Genomic DNA, 22,154 nt, shown 5'->3' with positions numbered 1-22,154 from the left:
GTTGCTGGACGTTGTCAGGGCATTGAAAATATACATTTCAAGGACGGCTGGAGTCAGAAAATCTGACTCGCTGTTTATACTGTATGCACCCAACAAGCTGGGTGCTCCTGCTTCTAAGCAGACGATTGCTCGTTGGATTTGTAGCACAATTCAACTTGCACATTCTGTGGCAGGCCTGCCACAGCCTAAATCTGTCAAGGCCCATTCCACAAGGAAGGTGGGCTCATCCTGGGCGGCTGCCCGAGGGGTCTCGGCATTACAACTCTGCCGAGCAGCTACGTGGTCGGGGGAGAACACGTTTGTAAAATTCTACAAATTTGATACCCTGGCTAAAGAGGACCTGGAGTTCTCTCATTCGGTGCTGCAGAGTCATCCGCACTCTCCCGCCCGTTTGGGAGCTTTGGTATAATCCCCATGGTCCTGACGGAGTCCCCAGCATCCACTTAGGACGTCAGAGAAAATAAGATTTTACTTACCGATAAATCTATTTCTCGTAGTCCGTAGTGGATGCTGGGCGCCCATCCCAAGTGCGGATTGTCTGCAATACTTGTACATAGTTATTGTTACAAAAAAATCGGGTTGTTATTTGTTGTGAGCCGTCTGTTCAGAGGCTCCTACGTTTGTCATACTGTTAACTGGGTTTAGATCACAAGTTATACGGTGTGATTGGTGTGGCTGGTATGAGTCTTACCCGGGATTCAATATCCTTCCTTATTGTGTACGCTCGTCCGGGCACAGTATCCTAACTGAGGCTTGGAGGAGGGTCATAGGGGGAGGAGCCAGTACACACCACCTGATCCTAAAGCTTTAGTTTTGTGCCCTGTCTCCTGCGGAGCCGCTATTCCCCATGGTCCTGACGGAGTCCCCAGCATCCACTACGGACTACGAGAAATAGATTTATCGGTAAGTAAAATCTTATTTTTTTTCTTTTGGGGAACTTTTCCATACTTTACGATCCACATGGACTACGATTGGAACGGTAATCTGTGCCGAGCGAAGCGGTAGCGGAGCAAAGGCACCATGCCCGAATCATGGCGAGCGAAGCGAGCCATGCGAGGGGACGCGGTGCACTAATTGGGGTTCCCAGTCACTTTACGCAAAAAACGACACCCAAAAAAGTAAAAAAACTCATGTCGACCTTTTCATGTGTCGACCATTTTCACGTGTCGACCATGTGTCCATGTCGACCATGTCAATGTCGACCAATAGTGGTCGACCTAATGACTGTCGACCATAACATGGTCGACGATTCGTACCGGAACCCTGATTTGCTGCCTGTTCCTGTCCTCACTACTCTTGCTGTTCTCTTTATAATTACAATGAGATGGTCCAGTACACCTTGTACTGCGTTACTGATTATACGGCAGGAAGTACATGTATATTATTGTGCAACCTCTTATTCAATTGGTGTCGAAAAGACTGCAGTTTTCGATTTTTTAAGGTCAAAATGTGATTTGACCTATTCAATGCTTTTCGACAAGTCGAGGCATTCGACTTGTCGAAAAGCACGTGGATTGGCGGAATAGCTGCCGATCCACATGCTTGTGTCGGTTTTGGCCCCCATTTCGACCATCGCCCCCTTTTCAACCATCTCAGTCCGACATCAAAAGATGTTGAACTGAGATGCGGACCCAGAGGGGGAGAGCCGCAGGGAGACAGCCTGCGGGCATATAGGGGAGATCACCGCTACAGTAGCGCTGCAGCAGGACCTCACGGCAGCTTCCACCCGGCTCAAGGAGCGCTGATCTCCCTTGTATGCCCGCCGGCTGTCCCCCGCTGGTCTCCCCTGCGTCCCTTATCTTAATTCGACTTGAAAAAGTCGAATTAAGATGAGATTGAATAGGGTTTGTCGGATCCATTCCGACAAATACATGTCGGAATGGATCCAACTTTAATTGAATATACCCCTTAGTGTCCTTCAGTGAACTGTTTAGCTGTATTCTCTTTTTCACAGCATTGCAGAACCTTAGTGGTGCCCTAGTAATAGTAATCATTTCAGGGTAAAGGGCCCTATACACTACAACGATATGTCTGAGGCTGAAGTCGGAGGCGATTTCCCTTGAACTCTCCCGGGAGCGGTTCCATACGATTCCATATGATTTGGTACATTTTGCATGTGATATATCTTACTCGATCCCAGCCATGCCTGCGGGAACCAACATATCACGAGTGCAGCACTAACGATATAGGGGAGCCGATCCGACCCTCACGGGAACACGCATCGGATCGGAAACGCATCCAAAATGCCCAATTTCACCCGATATATCGGCCCGAAATTGGATGAAATCAGGCATTATCGTTCTAGTGTATGGGGCCCTTAACAGATCAAGACACACCCCAATCAGAAATACCTGACAATCTTCAGCAGCAGTGCCAGGGGTTGAGCATGATCTGCATTTGTGAACCCATACAGGCATATTGTATGGAGTCAATGCATACTCACCCCAGCTCTTGCCCCATGTTGTCTACAATTGTCCAATTCTACATCATCGTGATGGTGTGTCATATTCCATAACGTGGCTGGAATGCATAATACAATCCCTGGTTTAAAGGGCATGATGGAATTTGTTCCATTTTAAAGTCTACTTTCACATACATACAGTGAGCCATTTCTCCACCTATTAATGGACTAGTACCTTGTGAGATCACTAGATGCTACTGGCAGCCTCCTTGTATTGGTTGAGTACACAAAATGGCTGCCTTTTTCTCTGTGCAGTCATTGGGTACTCACTGTAAATGACCTGTCTCTGCAAGGCTTTCTTTGTGAGTAGGTTATGTGATATGTCCATTATGATATTTATCAAAATGTAATTTCTCTCTGTCAGGGAATTCAAATCGGCATTCAAGCATCTCATTGTGTTTAATGTCTTGTTAAAATGAAATCTTTGCGTTTATTGTAATGCTGACTGCTTCAGCTCTGCATCATTTTGAAGCTTTGATTTACGACCTCCATTTCTATTAAAAGTGTCCCTCCTGATGTAGTATAATGGAGCTTTCAGGTGAAATGTAATTGAAAGCTGTAAAACTGGGTTCTGCAGTTGCGTTTTCATCAGTGCTTCGTTAACCTTTTCATGGAGCAGCCTGTGGCATATTGCTAATCCCAGCATGAACTGAACCCTTTCCTTACTGGTTTTATCATCTACCACTCTACAGATGTGCTGTGAAATAGAGTATTTTTTTTAACCCCTAAATATATTAAATTCTGTAGGTTTTTTTTTTCCAATTTTGTATCACAAATCTCTTTAAAGTAGAGGTGAATGAACCATTAGCTGTTAGTGGAGATTAGCTTTTGTAAAGTACATTTGTTCTGGGATCTGGGTGCCATGCTGTTAGTCAGCTCCTGCTCTTTGTGTACCCCCTGCTTTGTGGTGGGTGGGAATAATGCCTTCGCCTACCAATCTGATCATCCTAGCGACAGTAGCAGTAAGGGCGAGGTAATAATGTGAGGAAGGGAACAGAGGGTCAAGGTCAGACAAAGATTGAGCATTATAATGGAAGGAGCAGTGTTCCCCCCCAACGCATACTTCCCAACATGACCCCCTCCAGGAGGGACACAATGCTCTGCTCCTGGCCTTCCCTCTAAATTTGCCAGCACCTGTGCTGAAACACCTTTCTCATCCGTTAACCTGTTCAACACAGGTGTCGGCAATCATAGATTAAGAGGAAAGTCCAGGAGCAGAGCATTCTGTCCCTCCTGGAGAGGGTATTGTTGGGAGGTATGCCAACGGCATCAAATAGGAATGTGAGACTTCTATTCGACTTTAAAAATAAAATTTCCTTAAATACTTCATGTTTAATTTGCTTTTATGTTCCATGTATATAAGCATGTTCCGGCCGGGTTTTCTCGTTAAAATAGTAAGATATCTCCTTGTTCATTGCAGGTCGCTCCTCTCTGTTCCCAATAGATGATGGATTGCTGGACGATGGACATAATGACCAAGTTGGCATCTTGAATTCTCCCAATTGCTATTCTGGACATCAGAATGGCGAGAGAATTGAGCGCTTTTCAAGGAAGGTGTTTGTTGGGGGTCTACCACCTGATATAGATGAAGGTGAGACAACGCAACGCAACCACATGCTATTGATTAGCTCTACATGGTTGGGGAGGTTTACCAGTAGAACAATTACCATTAATTATGAGGTGAATATTGGATAGGAAGGTAAAGAACTACAGGTCCCAAGATATACCACTGGAGAACAGTGACTGGCCAAAAGGAAGAGTAAAGTGTTGCAAATAGATTGTCACAATATATATTTTAATATAGGTCTAGTTAAGTTCGGAGCACACAGTATGTTTTTTTTTGTTTTTTTTTTCAGGAGCAATTTACAAAGACATCAGCAGAAAATAAAGCTTGCCTGTAATAATACCCCTTTCACACCGCCAATGCCGGATCCCGCCCGGAAATTGGAAACGGGTCCTTCCCGGATGGGATCCGGCATTGGACGCTGCTGCTGGCTTCCCTGACCCGGCAATATGCCGGGCGAGTTGCCATAGCGGCAGAGACGGCGCTGGGAGATGAGCTCATCTCTATGCCGCCTCTCCCTATTGCAGTGAACAGGTCCCAGGTCGCATAAACCTGGGAGCCAGTTTACGCTGCCATTGACCCGCTATTCAACCCGGTTATAACACTGCTTTATTCCCGAGTTGAATTGCCGGGTCAGGCGACCCGGGATTTCTGCTATGGCGCTTTCACACCGCACGCTGACCTGTGTCGACCCGGCAATATGCCAGGTCGATACCAGGTTATTTGTGCAGGGTGAAAGGGGTATTATAGTGGCATCCACCCACCGGCAGCTTTCCTTTAATGTATGCATGCTCTGCTGAAGCTCTCATTACATAACTTGGTACATTGCTGTCTTTGCAACTTATTTTTGTGGCTCCTTTTTAACAGGTAGAATTGGTTACACTGCATTGTAAACCACTTTATGGGAATGCCTTTAGTGATAGTGGAAGGATGGCATGCACAAGACACATGGGGAGATTTCACAAACCTAAAGTGACAGCCATGTTTGCCCATAGCAACCAATCGAATCTAGTCCTCCTTTCTTCTAGTACATTCTATAAAATGGTAGGCAGGATTTGGTTGGTTGCTATGGACACCTCTGTGTCCTATTTAAAAGGTTTGATAAATCTCCCCCCTATACAGTTACTAATGATAATACTTGTTGAAAGATTTTTGTCCATATTAGCTGCAACTGTTTCTATATTGAAACCTTTGTTACATTCTGTGTTAAATGTCAGCCTTAAATATCTTAAGCTATATCGTTCCTGTTCATTCAGATGAGATCACTGCCAGTTTCCGTCGGTTTGGCCCCCTGGTGGTAGATTGGCCGCACAAGGCAGAAAGCAAATCCTACTTTCCTCCAAAAGGTGAGTCACGTTTTCCGGTTTCTTCTAAGCCCCCCCCCCCACACCACCACCACCACCACCACCAATTTTAAATGCCTGGAACTGGTCCTAAACACTGAAATGTATAGCTGCAAGGAGGTGGGTGCTGTAACCATGACAGCCAGTTGGATGCTTGCTTTCATTGTGTTGCTCTAAGAAACCATTGTGTGCTTAATATGCATTTGTAAACGGGAGTTCCTTTGACCAGAACACCTCACTGTGTTGCTTCTAGTACTCAGAAGTATGTGAAACTGTCACCACTAAGGGGTATATGTACTAAGCCTTGGAGAGAGATAAAGTGCAGCCAATCGGCTCCTAACTGCCATGTTACAGGCTGTGCTTGAAAAATTACAGGAACTGGTTGGCTGGCGCTTTATCTTTCTCCAAGGCTTGGTACATAGGCCTCTGAGTGTATAGACTTTGATAGGTTTGTATTATAAAAAGACACCCATCTACACACAGTGGAGCACCCGGAGGAATCCCACACAGGGACAGGGAGACTATACAAACTCCACACAGTTAGGGCCAAGGTGGGAATTGAACCCATGATCTCAGTGCTGTAAGGCAGTAATGCTAGCCAGTACACCACCCAAACTGCAGTATTACTGCCGCACGTTAATGCTCCTTTCAGGATCCCCTGTGTCCAGTACATGTCCTATGTAATTATCAGACATGGTTCCAACCATTCCCTCCCTCTGTTTTTGCATTATTTGGAAAATTAACTACAGTACATGTCAGGGAAAAGTCGCACTTGCAATAAATGTTCCACAGTATATCCAATAAACAAATGGTGTGATTTGTTCTTCATGTATCTTGACTGGGGGAAAATTCCAGTTGAATTATTCTCCCATTCATTCTGGTGTGTTACTTCTATTATCAAATAGCTACGGTTACAAAATGTGTCTTTGATATTTTAAGTTCAACTCTCAAAAAGTTTTGAATGTTTGGACAGCTTCTCGGTGAAGCCCGTCTGCTACCGGTCCTCTGAGCCGAATCATGGCTGCACATCCACGGTCTCCGGTTTCACTCTGGGAAGCAGACTTGTGCTTTGCATCCAGGGAATACCTAGTGGTGTGATTGTGTGACCGTATTTGAATAATCCCTGCAAAACTGTAGTTCACGGGCGTACTGCTTATTTTAAACTTTTACGTTTATAAATAACTGACTCTTGTGTCCCTGTAGTGGACAGCTGCATGCGCTGTAGTGGTGAAAATTTTCTTCACTGCCTACACACCAGGAAACGTTTTCATTTGCTTCACTGAGATTACAAAATACTTATTAAAGTAAACACAAATTAACAGGAGAATTGTTTCTCTGATTTCTTAGTTATTACTGTCTAAATTGATCACAATCCGTATTGATTTACTAGTTTATTCCAGAGCACTGTTGCTCTTACACCAGTATCGGCCAATTGGAACCAGAACAGACAACTTTTAAATTTTTTTTTTAACAATGGGTTGATTCAATTAGCAGCTATGTGTGGGTGCTGCTTTTGGTGTGCCGTTGTTGCAACAACCTACTTCACCCTGAATTTGCCACTAAATCATGTTTTTTAGTTCGTAACACTATAGGGATGCCTATAAAAATGTGCAAATTGAGGTAACTGTATGTACTAATTTTGTGCGCACTTTACATTGCGCCGCAATGAGAAGTATTGCATTGCTTTTAGTGGAGGTGCCGCCAATGTATTTATTTTATGTATTCAACAGAACTGACAAATAAGTAGCATACATTGACTTAAACAGAAGATAAAGATGGCTATCTTCAAATGGGGTGGCACTCGATATATCGGCTGTTGGGATCCCTCCGCTCAGCATACCGGCTCCGGGATACCGACAACTATTCTCCCTCTTGGGGTATCCACGACACCCCTGGAGGGAGAATACCCGTGCCCTCAAGGGGCTCTTTAGCGCTAGCCCCGCTGCCGGGATCCTGCCGCCGGACACTTGTAGTACACCCCTTCAAATGAGCTTACAATATAAGAGGTGTGGGGAGAATTTGATATTTCTCTGACGTCCTAGTGGATGCTGGGACTTCCGTAAGGACCATGGGGAATAGCGGCTCCGCAGGAGACTGGGCACAAAAGTAAAAGCTTTAGACTAGCTGGTGTGCACTGGCTCCTCCCCCTATGACCCTCCTCCAAGCCTCAGTTAGATTTTTGTGCCCGAACGAGAAGGGTGCATGCTAGGTGGCTCTCCTGAGCTGCTTAGAAGTAAAAGTTTAAATAGGTTTTTTATTTTCAGTGAGTACTGCTGGCAACAGGCTCACTGCATCGTGGGACTAAGGGGAGAAGAAGCGAACTCACCTGCGTGCAGAGTGGATTGGGCTTCTTGGCTACTGGACATTAGCTCCAGAGGGACGATCACAGGTTCAGCCTGGATGGGTCCCGGAGCCGCGCCGCCGGCCCCCTTACAGAGCCAGAAGAGCGAAGAGGTCCGGAGAAAGCGGCGGCAGAAGACGTTCCTGTCTTCAAATAAGGTAGCGCACAGCACTGCAGCTGTGCGCCATTGCTCTCAGCACACTTCACACTCCGGTCACTGAGGGTGCAGGGCGCTGGGGGGGAGCGCCCTGAGACGCAATAAAACACTATAAAAACCTTATATGGCTAAAGAAATGCATCACATATAGCTCCTAGGCTATATGGATGCATTTAACCCCTGCCAGTTTTCCTGAAAAAAGCGTGAGAAAAGGCCGCCGAGAAGGGGGCGGAGCCTATCTCCTCAGCACACAAGCGCCATTTTCCCTCACAGCTCCGCTGGAAGGACGGCTCCCTGACTCTCCCCTGCAGTCCTGCTACAAGAATCAGGGTAAAACAAGAGGGGGGGGGCACTATTGGCAGCTAATATATAATACAGCAGCTATAACAGGGAGTAACACTTATATAAGGTTATCCCTGCATATATATAGCGCTCTGGTGTGTGCTGGCAAACTCTCCCTCTGTCTCCCCAAAGGGCTAGTGGGGTCCTGTCCTCTATCAGAGCATTCCCTGTGTGTGTGCTGGGTGTCGGTACGATTGTGTCGACATGTATGAGGAGGAAAATGATGTGGAAGCAGAGCAATTGCCTGTGTTAGTGACTTCACCCCCCAGGGAGTCGACACCTGACTGGATGGTCGTATTTAAAGAATTACGTGACAATGTCAGCACTTTGCAAAAAACTGTTGACGACAGGAGACAGCCGGCAAATCAGTTAGTGCCTGTTCAGGCGTCTCAGACACCGTCAGGGGCGCTAAAACGCCCGTTACCTCAGATGGTCGACACACACCCAGACACTGATACTGAATCCAGTGTCGACGGTGAGGAGACAACGTAATGTCCAGTAGGGCCACACGTTACATGATCACGGCAATGAAGAGGCATTGAACATTTCTGACACTACAAGTACCACAAAAAAGGGTATTATGTGGGGTGTGAAAAAACTACCAGTAGTTTTTCCTGAATCAGAGGAATTAAATGAGGTGTGTGATAAAGCGTGGGTTTCCCCCGATAAAAAACTGCTGATTTCTAACAAATTATTGGCACTATACCCTTTCCCGCCAGAGGTTAGGGCACGTTGGGAAACACCCCCTAGGGTAGATAAGGCGCTCACACGCTTATCAAAACAAGTGGCGTTACCGTCTCCTGATACGGCCGCCCTCAAGGAACCAGCTGATAGAAGGCTGGAAAATATCCTAAAAGGTATATACACACATACTGGTGTTATACTGCGACCAGCAATCGCCTCAGCCTGGATGTGCAGCGCTGGAGTGGCTTGGTCGGATACCCTGGATAGGGACAGTATTTTATTAACTATAGAGCATTTAAAGGATGCATTACTATATATGCGTGATGCACAGAGGGATATTTGCACCCTTGCATCAAGAGTGAGTGCGATGTCCATTTCTGCCAGAAGGGCGTTATGGACGCGACAGTGGTCAGGTGATGCAGATTCCAAACGACATATGGAAGTATTGCCGTATAAAGGGGAGGAGTTATTTGGGGTCGGTCTATCAGACCTGGTGGCCACGGCAACGGCTGGAAAGTCCACCTTTTTACCCCAGGTCACCTCTCAGCAAAAGACACCGTCTTTTCAAACTCAGTCCTTTCGTTCCTATAAGAACAAGCGAGCAAAAGGCCACTCATTTCTGCCCCGGGGCAGAGGAAGAGGAAAAAGACTGCACCAGGCAGCCTCTTCCCAGGAGCAGAAGCCCTCCCCCGCTTCTGCCAAGTCTTCAGCATGACGCTGGGGCTTTACAAGCGGACTCAGGCACGGTGGGGGCCCGTCTCAAAAATTTCAACGCGCAGTGGGCTCACTCGCAAGTGGACCCCTGGATCCTGCAGGTAGTATCACAGGGGTACAAATTGGAATTCGAGACGTCTCCCCCTCGCCGATTCCTGAAGTCTGCTCTTCCAACGTCTCCCTCCGACAGGGAGGCAGTATTGGAAGCTATTCACAAGCTGTATTCCCAGCAGGTGATAATCAAGGTACCCCTCCTACAACAGGGAAAGGGGTATTATTCCACGCTGTTTGTGGTACCGAAGCCGGATGGCTCGGTGAGACCAATTTTAAATCTGAAATCCTTGAACACTTACATAAAAAGGTTCAAATTCAAGATGGAATCACTCAGAGCAGTGATAGCGAACCTGGAAGAAGGGGACTATATGGTATCTCTGGACATCAAAGATGCTTATCTCCATGTCCCAATCTTCCCTTCTCACCAGGGGTACCTCAGGTTTGTGGTTCAAAACTGTCATTATCAGTTTCAGACGCTGCCGTTTGGATTGTCCACGGCACCCCGGGTCTTTACCAAGGTAATGGCCGAAATGATGATTCTTCTTCGAAGAGAAGGCGTCTTAATTATCCCTTACTTGGACGATCTCCTGATAAGGGCAAGATCCAGGGAACAGTTAGAGTTCGGAGTAGCACTGTCTCAGGTAGTGCTACGTCAGCACGGGTGGATTCTAAATATCCCAAAATCACAGCTGATTCCAACAACACGTCTACTGTTCCTGGGGATGATTCTGGACACAGTCCAGAAAAAGGTGTTTCTCCCGGAGGAGGCGGCCAGGGAGTTATCCGAGCTAGTCAGGAACCTCCTAAAACCAGGCCAAGTGTCAGTGCATCAATGCACGAGAGTCCTGGGAAAAATGGTGGCTTCTTACGAAGCAATTCCATTCGGAAGATTCCATGCAAGAACTTTTCAGTGGGATCTGCTGGACAAATGGCCCGGATCGCATCTTCAGATGCATCAGCGGATAACCCTATCTCCAAGGACAAGGGTGTCTCTCCTGTGGTGGTTACAGAGTGCTCATCTTCTAGAGGGCCGCAGATTCGGCATTCAGGATTGGATGCTGGTGACCACGGATGCCAGTCTGAGAGGCTGGGGAGCAGTCACACAGGGAAGAAATTTCCAGGGCTTGTGGTCAAGCATGGAAACGTCTCTTCACATAAATATCCTGGAACTAAGGGCCATTTACAACTGGGAAGCAGACTTCCTCAGCAGACACGACCTCCACCCGGGGGAGTGGGGACTTTACCCAGAAGTCTTCCAAGTGATTGTAAACCGTTGGGAAAAACCAAAGGTGGACATGATGGCGTCCCGTCTCAACAAAAAACTGGACAGATATTGCGCCAGGTCAAGGGACCCTCAGGCAATAGCGGTGGACGCTCTGGTAACACCGTGGGTGTACCAGTCGGTGTATGTGTTCCCTCCTCTGCCTCTCATACCCAAAGTACTGAGAATCATAAGAAGGAGAGGAGTAAGAACTATACTCGTGGCTCCGGATTGGCCAAGAAGAACTTGGTACCCGGAACTGCAAGAGATGCTCACGGAGGACCCGTGGCCTCTACCTCTCAGAAAGGACCTGCTCCAGCAGGGACCTTGTCTGTTTCAAGACTTACCGCGGCTGCGTTTGACGGCATGGAGGTTGAACGCCGGATCCTGAAGGAAAAAGGCATTCCAGATGAAGTCATCCCTACCCTGGTCAAGGCCAGAAAGGATGTAACCGCAAAACATTATCACCGCATTTGGCGGAAATATGTTGCGTGGTGTGAGGCCAAGAAGGCCCCTACAGAGGAATTTCAACTGGGTCGTTTCCTGCATTTCCTGCAAACAGGACCATCTATGGGCCTAAAATTAGGGTCCATTAAGGTTCAAATTTCGGCCCTGTCAATCTTCTTCCAAAAAGAACTGGCTTCAGTGCCTGAAGTTCAGACGTTTGTCAAAGGGGTACTGCATATACAGCCTCCTTTTGTGCCTCCAGTGGCACCTTGGGATCTCAATGTAGTGTTGAGTCTCCTAAAATCACATTGGTTTGAACCACTCACCACTGTGGAATTGAAATATCTCACATGGAAAGTGGTCATGCTGTTAGCCCTGGCTTCAGCCAGGCGTGTCTCTAAATTGGTGGCTTTATCATATAAAAGCCCTTACCTAATTTTTCATTCAGACAGGGCAGAACTGAGGACTCGCCCTCAATTTCTCCCTAAGGTGGTTTCAGCGTTTCACATGAACCAGCCTATTGTGGTACCTGCGGCGACTAGGGACTTGGAGGACTCCAAGTTGCTGGACGTAGTCAGGGCCCTGAAAATATATGTTTCCAGGACGGCTGGAGTCAGAAAATCTGACTCGCTGTTTATCCTGTATGCACTGGGTGCTCCTGCTTCTAAGCAGACGATTGCTCGTTGGATTTGTAGTACAATTCAGCTTGCACATTCTGTGGCAGGCCCGCCACAGCCAAAATCTGTAAAAGCCCATTCCACAAGGAAAGTGGGCTCATCTTGGGCGGCTGCCCGAGGGGTCTCGGCTTTACAACTTTGCCGAGCAGCTACTTGGTCAGGGGCAAACACGTTTGCTAAATTTTACAAATTCGATACCCTGGCTGAGGAGGACCTGGAGTTCTCTCATTCGGTGCTGCAGAGTCATCCGCACTCTCCCGCCCGTTTGGGAGCTTTGGTATAATCCCCATGGTCCTTACGGAAGTCCCAGCATCCACTAGGACGTCAGAGAAAATAAGAATTTACTTACCGATAATTCTATTTCTCGTAGTCTGTAGTGGATGCTGGGCGCCCATCCCAAGTGCGGATTGTCTGCAATACTTGTATATAGTTATTGTTACAAAAAAAATCGGGTTGTTTATTGTTGTGAGCCATCTTTTCAGAGGCTCCTACGTTTATCATACTGTTAACTGGGTTCAGATCACAGGTTGTACGGTGTGATTGGTGTGGCTGGTATGAGTCTTACCCGGGATTTCAAATCCTTCCTTATTATGTACGCTCGTCCGGGCACAGTATCCTAACTGAGGCTTGGAGGAGAGTCATAGGGGGAGGAGCCAGTGCACACCAGCTAGTCTAAAGCTTTTACTTTTGTGCCCAGTCTCCTGCGGAGCCGCTATTCCCCATGGTCCTTACGGAAGTCCCAGCATCCACTACGGACTACGAGAAATAGAATTATCGGTAAGTAAATTCTTATTATAAATTAGGGCAATAACAATATTAGCTGGCAGCGGAGAGTGTGTGTCTGTAATGAAGCAGCTTTTATTATTAATTAGATGTAGGAGTAATGGGGGATCTAGTCCACACACCAACATTTGTCAGACACAAGAAAAAGTAGTGAATTGTGCTCCCCAATTAGGGTGTATATCTCAAATTGCAATGTCCGTCCAGTTGGTAAAAGATTAAATACACTGTGTCACTCTTAGGCGTCTTCTTTTATATACTTTTTCTTCAGATACCTCAAACAAAATTAGAAAGATGCGCCTTTCATAGCGTAAAACCGTTTTTTACATTTATTATAAAAACATAAAGTTCATAAAATATCATAAACTCATTTTTCCACCACCATAAGGAGTGACTGCGTACCAGAGTGGGCCCATTATTTGCACTGGGTTTGGGATGGAGGAGTTGTCTTTGTATATATAGACCCTGGGAAACCAATGTAAGTGCCTGGTCTGCAGTTAGACAGACTGATTGTGGAAACAGGCAGAGACTGACACAGCTTGGAACCTTAAAGGGCTTTACTTCTGGACCATGGAGGAGTTATACCCGGGACTAACCCTTTCATGCGAGACACAAGCCTTGTATAGGCCCACTCTGGTACGCAGTCACTCCTTATGGTGGTGGGAAAAAAATTATTTTGTGATATTTTATGAACTTTATGTTTTTATAATAAATGTAAAAAACGGTTTTACGCTATGAAAGGCGCATCTTTCTAATTTTGTTTGAGGTATCTGAAGAAAAAGGATACAAAAGAAGACACCTAAGAGTGACACAGTGTATCTAATCTTTTACCAATTGGACGGACATTGCAATTTGAGATATACACCCTAATTGGGGTGCGCAATTCACTACTTTCTCTTACGTCCTAGAGGATGCTGGGGACTCCGTAAGGACCATGGGGAATAGACGGGCTCCGCAGGAGACATGGGCACTAAAAAAGAACTTTAGGTATGGGTGTGCACTGGCTCCTCCCTCTATGCCCCTCCTCCAGACCTCAGTTTGATACTGTGCCCAGAGAAGACTGGGTGCATTACAGGGAGCTCTCCTGAGTTTCCTGAAAGAAAGAATTTTGTTAGGTTTTTTATTTTCAGGGAGCACTGCTGGCAACAGGCTCCCTGCATCGTGGGACTGAGGAGAGAGAAGCAGACCTACTTAACTGCTAGGCTCTGCTTCTTAGGCTACCGGACACCATTAGCTCCAGAGGGAGTCAGAACGCAGGTCTCCCCTTGCGGTTCGTTCCGGAGCCGCACCGCCGTCCTCCTCGCAGAGGTGGAAGATAGAAGCCGGGTGAGTATAGGAAGACAGAAGACTTCAGAGGCGGCAGAAGACTTCAGAGCTTCACCGAGGTAACGCTGCGCGCCATTGCTCCCACACAACACACACAGCGCACACTGTTGGGTGTAGGGCGCAGGGGGGCGCCCTGGGCAGCAATGTTATACCTCTAGGACTGGCTATATATGTATACACTATATTTTGTGTTATTTAAGAGAATCCCCGCCAGTTTGTTTGAAAGAGCGGGACCGAAGCCTGCCACTGAGGGGGCGGAGCTTGTCCCTCAGCACTCGCCAGCGCCATTTTCTCCACAGCACACGCTGAGAAGCTGGCTCTCCGGACTCTCCCCTGCTGATCACCGGTGACAGAGGGTTTTAAAGAAGGGGGGCACATATTTGGCGCAGTACATATATAATATAAAGAGCGCTATATCTGGGTTATTTTTTCCAGTGTTATTGGCGCGGGGTGTGTGCTGGCATACTCTCTCTCTGTCTCTCCAAAGGGCCTTGTGGGGGATCTATCTCCAGATTAGAGATTTCCCTGAGTGTGTGCAGTGTCGGTACGTGCGTGTCGGCATGTCTGAAGCGGAAGGCTCTCCTAGAGATGAGGTGGAGCGCATGAGTGTGGTGTCTCCGTCGGCAACGCCGACACATGACTGGTTGGATATGTGGAATGTTTTAAATGCAAATGTAAATTTATTGCACAAACGTTTGGACAAAGCAGAGTCCAGGGAATGTACAGGGGGTCATGCCCTGCCTTTCCATATGTCACAGGGGCTTTCTGGGTCTCAAAAACGCCCACTTTCTCCAGTAGTAGACACTGATACCGACACGGATTCTGAATCCAGTGTCGACTATGATGATGCGAGTTTGCAGCCAAAATTGGCAAAGAGTATTCATTATATGATTGCTATAAAGGATGTGCTGCATATTTCAGATGACCCCGCTGTATCTAATCCAAGGGTCCACATGTTTAAAGAAAAGAAGCCTGAGGTTACTTTTCCCCCTTCTTATGAATTAAATGAGTTATTTGAAAGTGCTTGGGAAACTCCAGACAAGAAACTGCAGATTCCCAAAAGGATTCTTATGGCGTATCCTTTCCCGATCAAGGACAGGTTACGGTGGGAATCCTCCCCAAGAGTGGACAAAGCGTTGACGCGCCTTTCCAAAAAGGTTGCGCTGCCGTCTCAGAATACCGCAACCCTCAGGGATCCTGCTGATCGCAAGCAGGAGACTACCTTGAAGTCAATTTACACACATACTGGTACATTACTCAGGCCGGCAATAGCGTCGGCTTGGGTTTGTAGCGCTGTAATAGCGTGGACCGATACCTTATCTGCTGATATTGATACGAGGGATAAGGAAACTATGTTATTGACCCTGGGCCATATTAAGGATGCGGTCCTTTATATGAGAGAGGCCCAGAGGGATGTGGGCATGCTGGGTTCCAGAGCGAACGCTATGGCGATTTCTGCCAGGCGAGCACTGTGGACCCGACAGCGGACGGGTGATGCCGACTCGAAACGGCATATGGAGGTTTTGCCTTACAAGGGTGAGGAATTGTTTGGGGAAGGTCTCGCGGACCTAGTTTCCACGGCTACTGCGGGTAAATCAACTTTTTTACCTTATGTTTCCTCAAAGGCTAAGAAAGCGCCACATTATCAGATGCAGTCCTTTCGGTCGCATAAATCCAAAAAAGAGCTCGGGGATCTTCCTTTCTTGCCAGAGGTAAGGGCAAGGGGAAAAAGCTGCCAGCTACAGCCAGTTCCCAGGAACAGATGTCCTCCCTGGCTTCTACTAAATCCACCGCATGACGCTGGGGCTCCGCTGAGGGAGTCCGCTCCGGTGGGGGCACGTCTTCGACTTTTCAGCCAAATCTGGGCTCACACTCAGGTGGATCCCTGGGCTATAGACATTGTTTCCCAGGGATACAAGCTGGAATTCGAAGAGGTGCCTCCTCGCCGGTTTTTCAAATCGGCACTGCCGGCTTCTTCCCCAGAGAGGGAGGTAGTTTTGGCAGCGATTCAAAAGTTGTGCCTTCAACAAGTGGTGGTCAAAGTTCCCCTGCTTCAACAGGGGATGGGCTATTACTCAATCCTGTTTGTGGTCCCGAAACCGGACGGTTCAGTCAGACCCATTCTGAATTTAAAATCCTTAAACCTATACTTAAACAGGTTCAGGCTCAAGATGGAATCGCTCAGAGCGGTCATCGCAAGCCTGGAAGGGAGAGATTATATGGTGTCCCTAGATATAAAGGATGCATACCTTCATGTCCCCATATATCAACCTCATCAGGCGTTCCTGAGATTTGTTGTGCAGGATTGTCATTACCAATTTCAGACGTTGCCGTTTGGGCTTTCCACGGCCCCGAGGATTTTTACCAAATTAATGGCAGAAATGATGGTGCTCCTGCGCAAGCAGGGTGTCACAATTATCCCATACTTGGACGATCTCCTGATAAAAGCGAGATCGAGAGAACAGTTGCTGGACAGCGTTTCACTCTCCCTGAGGGTGTTGCAACAGCACGGTTGGATTCTCAATCTACCAAAGTCACAGTTAGTTCCAACGACCCGATTGCCTTTCTTAGGCATGATTCTGGACACGGAACAAAAGAGGGTTTTTCTCCCGATGGAAAAGGCCCAGGAACTTCAGAGCTTGGTCAGGGACCTGTTGAAGCCAGACAGGGTGTCGGTACATCACTGCACTTGAGTTCTGGGAAAAATGGTGGCGTCTTACGAGGCCATTCCTTTCGGCAGGTTCCATGCAAGGACTTTTCAGTGGGACCTTCTGGCCAAGTGGTCCGGGTCACATCTACAGATTCATCAAATGATCCGCCTGTCCCCCAGGGCCAGGGTATCTCTCCTGTGGTGGCTGCAGAGTGCTCACCTTCTAGAGGGTCGCAGGTTCGGCATTCAGGACTGGGTTCTGGTAACCACGGACGCGAGCCTCCGAGGTTGGGGAGCAGTCACGCAGGGAAGAAACTTCCAGGGTCTGTGGTCAAGCCAGGAAGCTTGTCTGCACATCAATGTGCTGGAATTAAGGGCCATATACAACGGCCTTCGTCAAGCGGAGACCTTACTTCGAGGTCTACCGGTTCTGATTCAGGCAGACAACATTACAGCAGTGGCTCATGTAAACCGCCAAGGCGGCACAAGGAGCAGAGTGGCAATGGCAGAAGCCTCAAAGATTCTTCGATGGGCGGAGAGTCATGTAAGCGCTCTGACAGCTGTCTTCATTCCGGGAGTGGACAACTGGGAAGCAGACTTCCTAAGCAGACACGATCTGCATCCAGGCGAGTGGGGACTTCATCAGGAAGTCTTTGCAGAGATTGCAAGTCAGTGGGGACTGCCTCAAATTGACATGATGGCTTCACGCCTCAACAAGAAACTTCCGAAATATTGCGCCAGGTCAAGGGACCCTCAGGCGGTTGCAGTGGACGCACTGGTGACACCGTGGGTGTTTCAGTCGGTCTGTGTTCCCTCCTCTTCCTCTCATCTCAAAGATACTGAGAATCATAAGACGAAGAGGGGTTCAGACAATTCTCATTGTTCCAGATTGGCCTCGAAGGGCCTGGTATCTGGATCTGCAGGAAATGCTCACAGCAGATCCGTGGCCTCTTCCTCTCAGGGAAGACCTGTTACAACAAGGGCCCTGTCTGTTCCAGGACTTACCGCGACTACGTTTGACGGCATGGCAGTTGAACGCAGAATCCTAGCGGAGAAGGGCATTCCGGATGAGGTCATTCCTACTCTGATAAAGGCTAGGAAGGAGGTGACAGCGAAACATTATCACCATATCTGGAGGAATGTGTCTTGGTGCGAAGCCAGGACTGCTCCTCCGGAAGAATTCCATCTGGGCCGTTTTCTCCACTTCCTGCAAACTGGAGTGAATTTGGGTCTAAAATTAGGCTCCATTAAGGTTCAGATTTCGGCCCTATCCATTTTCTTTCAAAAGGAATTGGCTTATCTTCCAGAAGTCCAGACTTTTGTGAAAGGGGTGCTGCATATCCAGCCTCCTTTTGTGCCTCCGGTGGCACCATGGGACCTTAACGTGGTGTTACGGTTTCTTAAGTCTCACTGGTTTGAACCTCTTCAAACAGTTGAATTGAAGTATCTCACTTGGAAAGTGGTCATGTTATTGGCCTTGGCTTCGGCGCGGCGAGTGTCGGAGTTGGCGGCTTTGTCTCACAAAAGCCCTTATCTGATTTTCCATGTGGATAGAGCTGAGTTGCGGACTCGTCCTCAATGTTTGCCTAAGGTGGTTTCTTCTTTTCATATGAACCAACCTATTGTTGTGCCTGTGGCTACGAGGGACGTGGAGGATTCCGAGTCCCTGAATGTGGTCAGGGCATTGAAAATTTATGTGGCCAGAACGGCTCGGGTTAGGAAAACAGAGGCACTGTTTGTCCTGTATGCAGCCAACAAGGTTGGCACTCCTGCTTCTAAGCAGACTATTGCTCGCTGGATCTGTAACACGATTCAGCAGGAAGGTGGGCTCTTCTTGGGCGGCTGCCCGAGGTGTCTCGGCATTACAGCTTTGCCGAGCGGCGACTTGGTCGGGTTCAAACACTTTTGCAAAATTCTACAAGTTTGATACCCTGGCTGAGGAGGACCTCATGTTTGCTCATTCGGTGCTGCAGAGTCATCCGCACTCTCCCGCCCGTTTTGGAGCTTTGGTATAATCCCCATGGTCCTTACGGAGTCCCCAGCATCCTCTAGGACGTAAGAGAAAATAAGATTTTAAACCTACCGGTAAATCTTTTTCTCCTAGTCCGTAGAGGATGCTGGGCGCCGTCCCAGTGCGGACAACATCCTGCAAGACTTGTATATAGTTGTTGCTTACATAAGGGTTTTGTTTCAGTTTGGGTCAGTCTCGGACTGTTACTGTTTTGTTTCATACTGTTGACTGGTTCGTATTTTCCATGTTATACGGTGTGGCTGGTATGAATCTTGCCCTTGGATTTCCAAAATCCTTTCCTCGTACTGTACGTCTCCTCTGGGCACAGTTTCTCTAACTGAGGTCTGGAGGAGGGGCATAGAGGGAGGAGCCAGTGCACACCCATACCTAAAGTTCTTTTTTAGTGCCCATGTCTCCTGCGGAGCCCGTCTATTCCCCATGGTCCTTACGGAGTCCCCAGCATCCTCTACGGACTAGGAGAAAAAGATTTACCGGTAGGTTTAAAATCTTATTTTTCTTCTATATATGCATGTTTAAGGTTTGTGGTGACCTGGTGAATTAGCTGCACCCTTCTAGTCATAGCGCAGATAATATACTTTTTGTTTGACATGAAGAGGTGCACCAACACTGTGACTGACTGTACATAGGACAGGACAAGCGTGGCTGAATGCCATCTATACTGTTGTTTTTATGGTTATCAAAAGTATTGACATTTTATTTTATGCTGTAGGTTATGCATTTCTTCTCTTCCAAGAAGAAAGCTCTGTTCAAGCACTTATTGAAGCCTGTATTGAAGAAGACTCAAAACTTTATCTGTGTGTCTCTAGTCCTACCATCAAGGACAAGCCCGTAAGTAGCCAACATTTTCTCCAGGTACCGGATGGACTATATTAAAAAGTTTACAATAAAACCAGAAAGTGGAGGAAAGTATCAGAGTGCGCTCAGGAACAGCAGCAAGTGTGAAAGATTCTGTCTAGGAGGGTACTCTCTCCCTCCCCACACATAGATTAATACAACAAAAAGTGACAGAAAGTGAATCACAATGCGCTACACACGGTGTAAAATAAATAAAACTAGATACGTTCACCAATATCTTTCCTCCTCCACGTTAACGTAGATGGATTTGTTCCTCATGTGCATGTAAGGAAATTAAAAAAGATTTGCCATATGGTGAAGTACAGTTTAATATATTTAAAAACTTAATTTCTAGCATCAATCATTCACAGAAAGTGCAAGTGCAATGGTACAATGACAGCAATAATGGGGAATCCTCTGGAGGCTGCAAAAATGAACAATTACCGGCAGGATGCAAGGTTATTCGCATAGAATAATCCTGACAGCATAGGAGTCTATTGGATAGCCCGGGTTCCTTAGACCATATGTGCAGATGGTTCTCCCGTCGGGTCTTAGTCCAGTCAGCTGCCTCCGTCACCCCACGTCCACCAACGCGTTTCTACCCGCTCAATCGGGTCTTTTTCAAGGTGTGTGTCCAGAAAAGGATAAGTCCGTCTGTCCTGGAGCCTAATTTTAAACTAAATCTGTCCAATCGCCGGCCGGCGGGCGCAGCTGATTCCTATACATCAATCAAACTACAAGTCCCATGAATCATTGCGGCGCCCGTCCGGCCGGTTTCCTGTTTCTTCCATATGCCGATACGTCATTTCCTGTTTGGTAACTATGGTGACCTCCGTACGGCTTCTTCAGTTCGTTATATATACAAGGAGTTCCTTAACGTATATCAGTCCAAACATTTAATACCTCCGGAAGGAAGAGGATATAATGTTAGTGTTGATTCCACTTAGTTTCACTGTAATTTTAGACGGACATTTAAAATAGTCTTAAATACCAATTTTTACATAAAGTGCACATTGCATATATGAAAGTGACTGGTGCAGACATATAAAACACCCGCAATTTAAAGTGCAAAACCTAAAGTTAGAGGGTGACGACAATTACAATCATTCCAAGTGCAATCAAAGAAACCATTTTAACTCGAAATCAATATTCAGGCCTCCAGGTTGTAGAGTTTTTAGGTCAAAAATAGCTCTCATCTCAGCCTGTGCTAATTGAGTTGCTAAATCCTTCCTTCTCCAATGACCTTTTACTGCCCGGAGTCCTAAAAATCTTTTGATCTGTGTTGTACACTTATTATGGATTTTTTTAAAATGATCTGATAGTGCATGGGTGTCCAGACCCCCCCGAATGTTTCTAAGATGTTCTCCTATTCGGATTTTTAGGGGTCTGGACGTTCGGCCGATATAAAACAGTCCACACCCACACTCTATGGCGTAAATAACATTCTTCGTATTGCATGTCACGAAGTCCCTAATCTCAAATTTATGATTATTAATTGTTACCTCTGTGGTTTTATTTCTCCCATCCCCCTGAATGTTACGGCACCCTATGCAGGTCCCACACCGAAAAAAGCCTTTCGACTTAATCGTTGAAACTGATTTGGTGGGTGGCAAGGCACTTCTCACCAGTCTGTTCTTTATGTTAGGGGCCTTTCTGTATGTACATTTTGGCCTTGCTGGTAATAATTTCCCCACAATAGGATCATTAAGTAAAATCTTCCAATGCCTTTGTAAAATTCTCTCTACCTCTTTATAGTTGGAATTAAAATCTGTGATAAAAGACCATTCAAAATTGTTACTTCTCTCTTTCCTATTTTTTCTTAAAAGGGTATCTCGGGGAATATCTTTCACTTTTTTCAAATCTTTATCAATTGCGTCCTTTTGATAACCAGATGCAACAAAGTTATCCCTCATTTCTATTGCTTGTTTCTCATATATTCCCTCATCTGTGCAATTTCTTCTCAGACGTCTCAGTTGTCCCCCAGGAATATTCCTGAGCCAATCAGGATGATGACAACTTTCATTCCTTAGATAAGCATGAGAGTCAGTGGTTTTAGAGTAACCCTTTGTTAAAATCTTATTCTCCTCTATATAGATGGTCACATCCAAAAAGTTGATGGTTTGAGTATTGCTCTCAAATGAAAAATTAATGTTGACACTATTCAAATTTAAATAGACAAAAAATTCTTCTAAAAGCTCCTGACCTCCCCTCCAAATAAAAAATACGTCGTCTATATATCTCGACCAGGACACCAGGTTCGCTCCGAAAGGGTTGTTTTCCCATATATACTCATTTTCCCATGCCCCCATAAAAAGGTTGGCATAGCTAGGAGCGAACCTGGTGCCCATGGCCGTGCCGACGTTTTGGATATAAAAACTGTCTTTAAAAGCAAAATAGTTGTTAAAAAGTATAAACTCTACACCCTCCAATATTAATGTTTGTGTAGTCTCCTTTATGTCACTATGCTGTAAAGATCCTTCAATAGCC

The 22,154-nt window shown here is 46.6% G+C and overlaps 1 protein-coding gene across 6 annotated transcripts in view; it reads left to right on the top strand.

Moving 5' to 3' along the window:
* Positions 1–22,154, top strand: part of CPEB2 (cytoplasmic polyadenylation element binding protein 2) — a 155,167-nt gene that overhangs the window by 115,374 nt on the left and 17,639 nt on the right. For all 6 annotated transcript variants that reach the window (XM_063922832.1, XM_063922824.1, XM_063922842.1 and 3 more), the window contains 3 exons: positions 3,882–4,052; positions 5,282–5,371; positions 19,543–19,661. In XM_063922832.1, coding sequence (XP_063778902.1) covers positions 3,882–4,052; positions 5,282–5,371; positions 19,543–19,661 — 380 coding nt within the window. The remainder of the gene's footprint in view (positions 1–3,881; positions 4,053–5,281; positions 5,372–19,542; positions 19,662–22,154) is intronic.

The sequence above is a fragment of the Pseudophryne corroboree genome, chromosome 1 (assembly GCF_028390025.1).
Source record: "Pseudophryne corroboree isolate aPseCor3 chromosome 1, aPseCor3.hap2, whole genome shotgun sequence".
Classification (NCBI taxonomy): Eukaryota; Metazoa; Chordata; class Amphibia; order Anura; family Myobatrachidae; genus Pseudophryne; species Pseudophryne corroboree.
The sequence above is the reverse complement of the archived record's forward strand: the minus strand, read 5'-3'. Positions and strand labels throughout refer to the sequence as shown.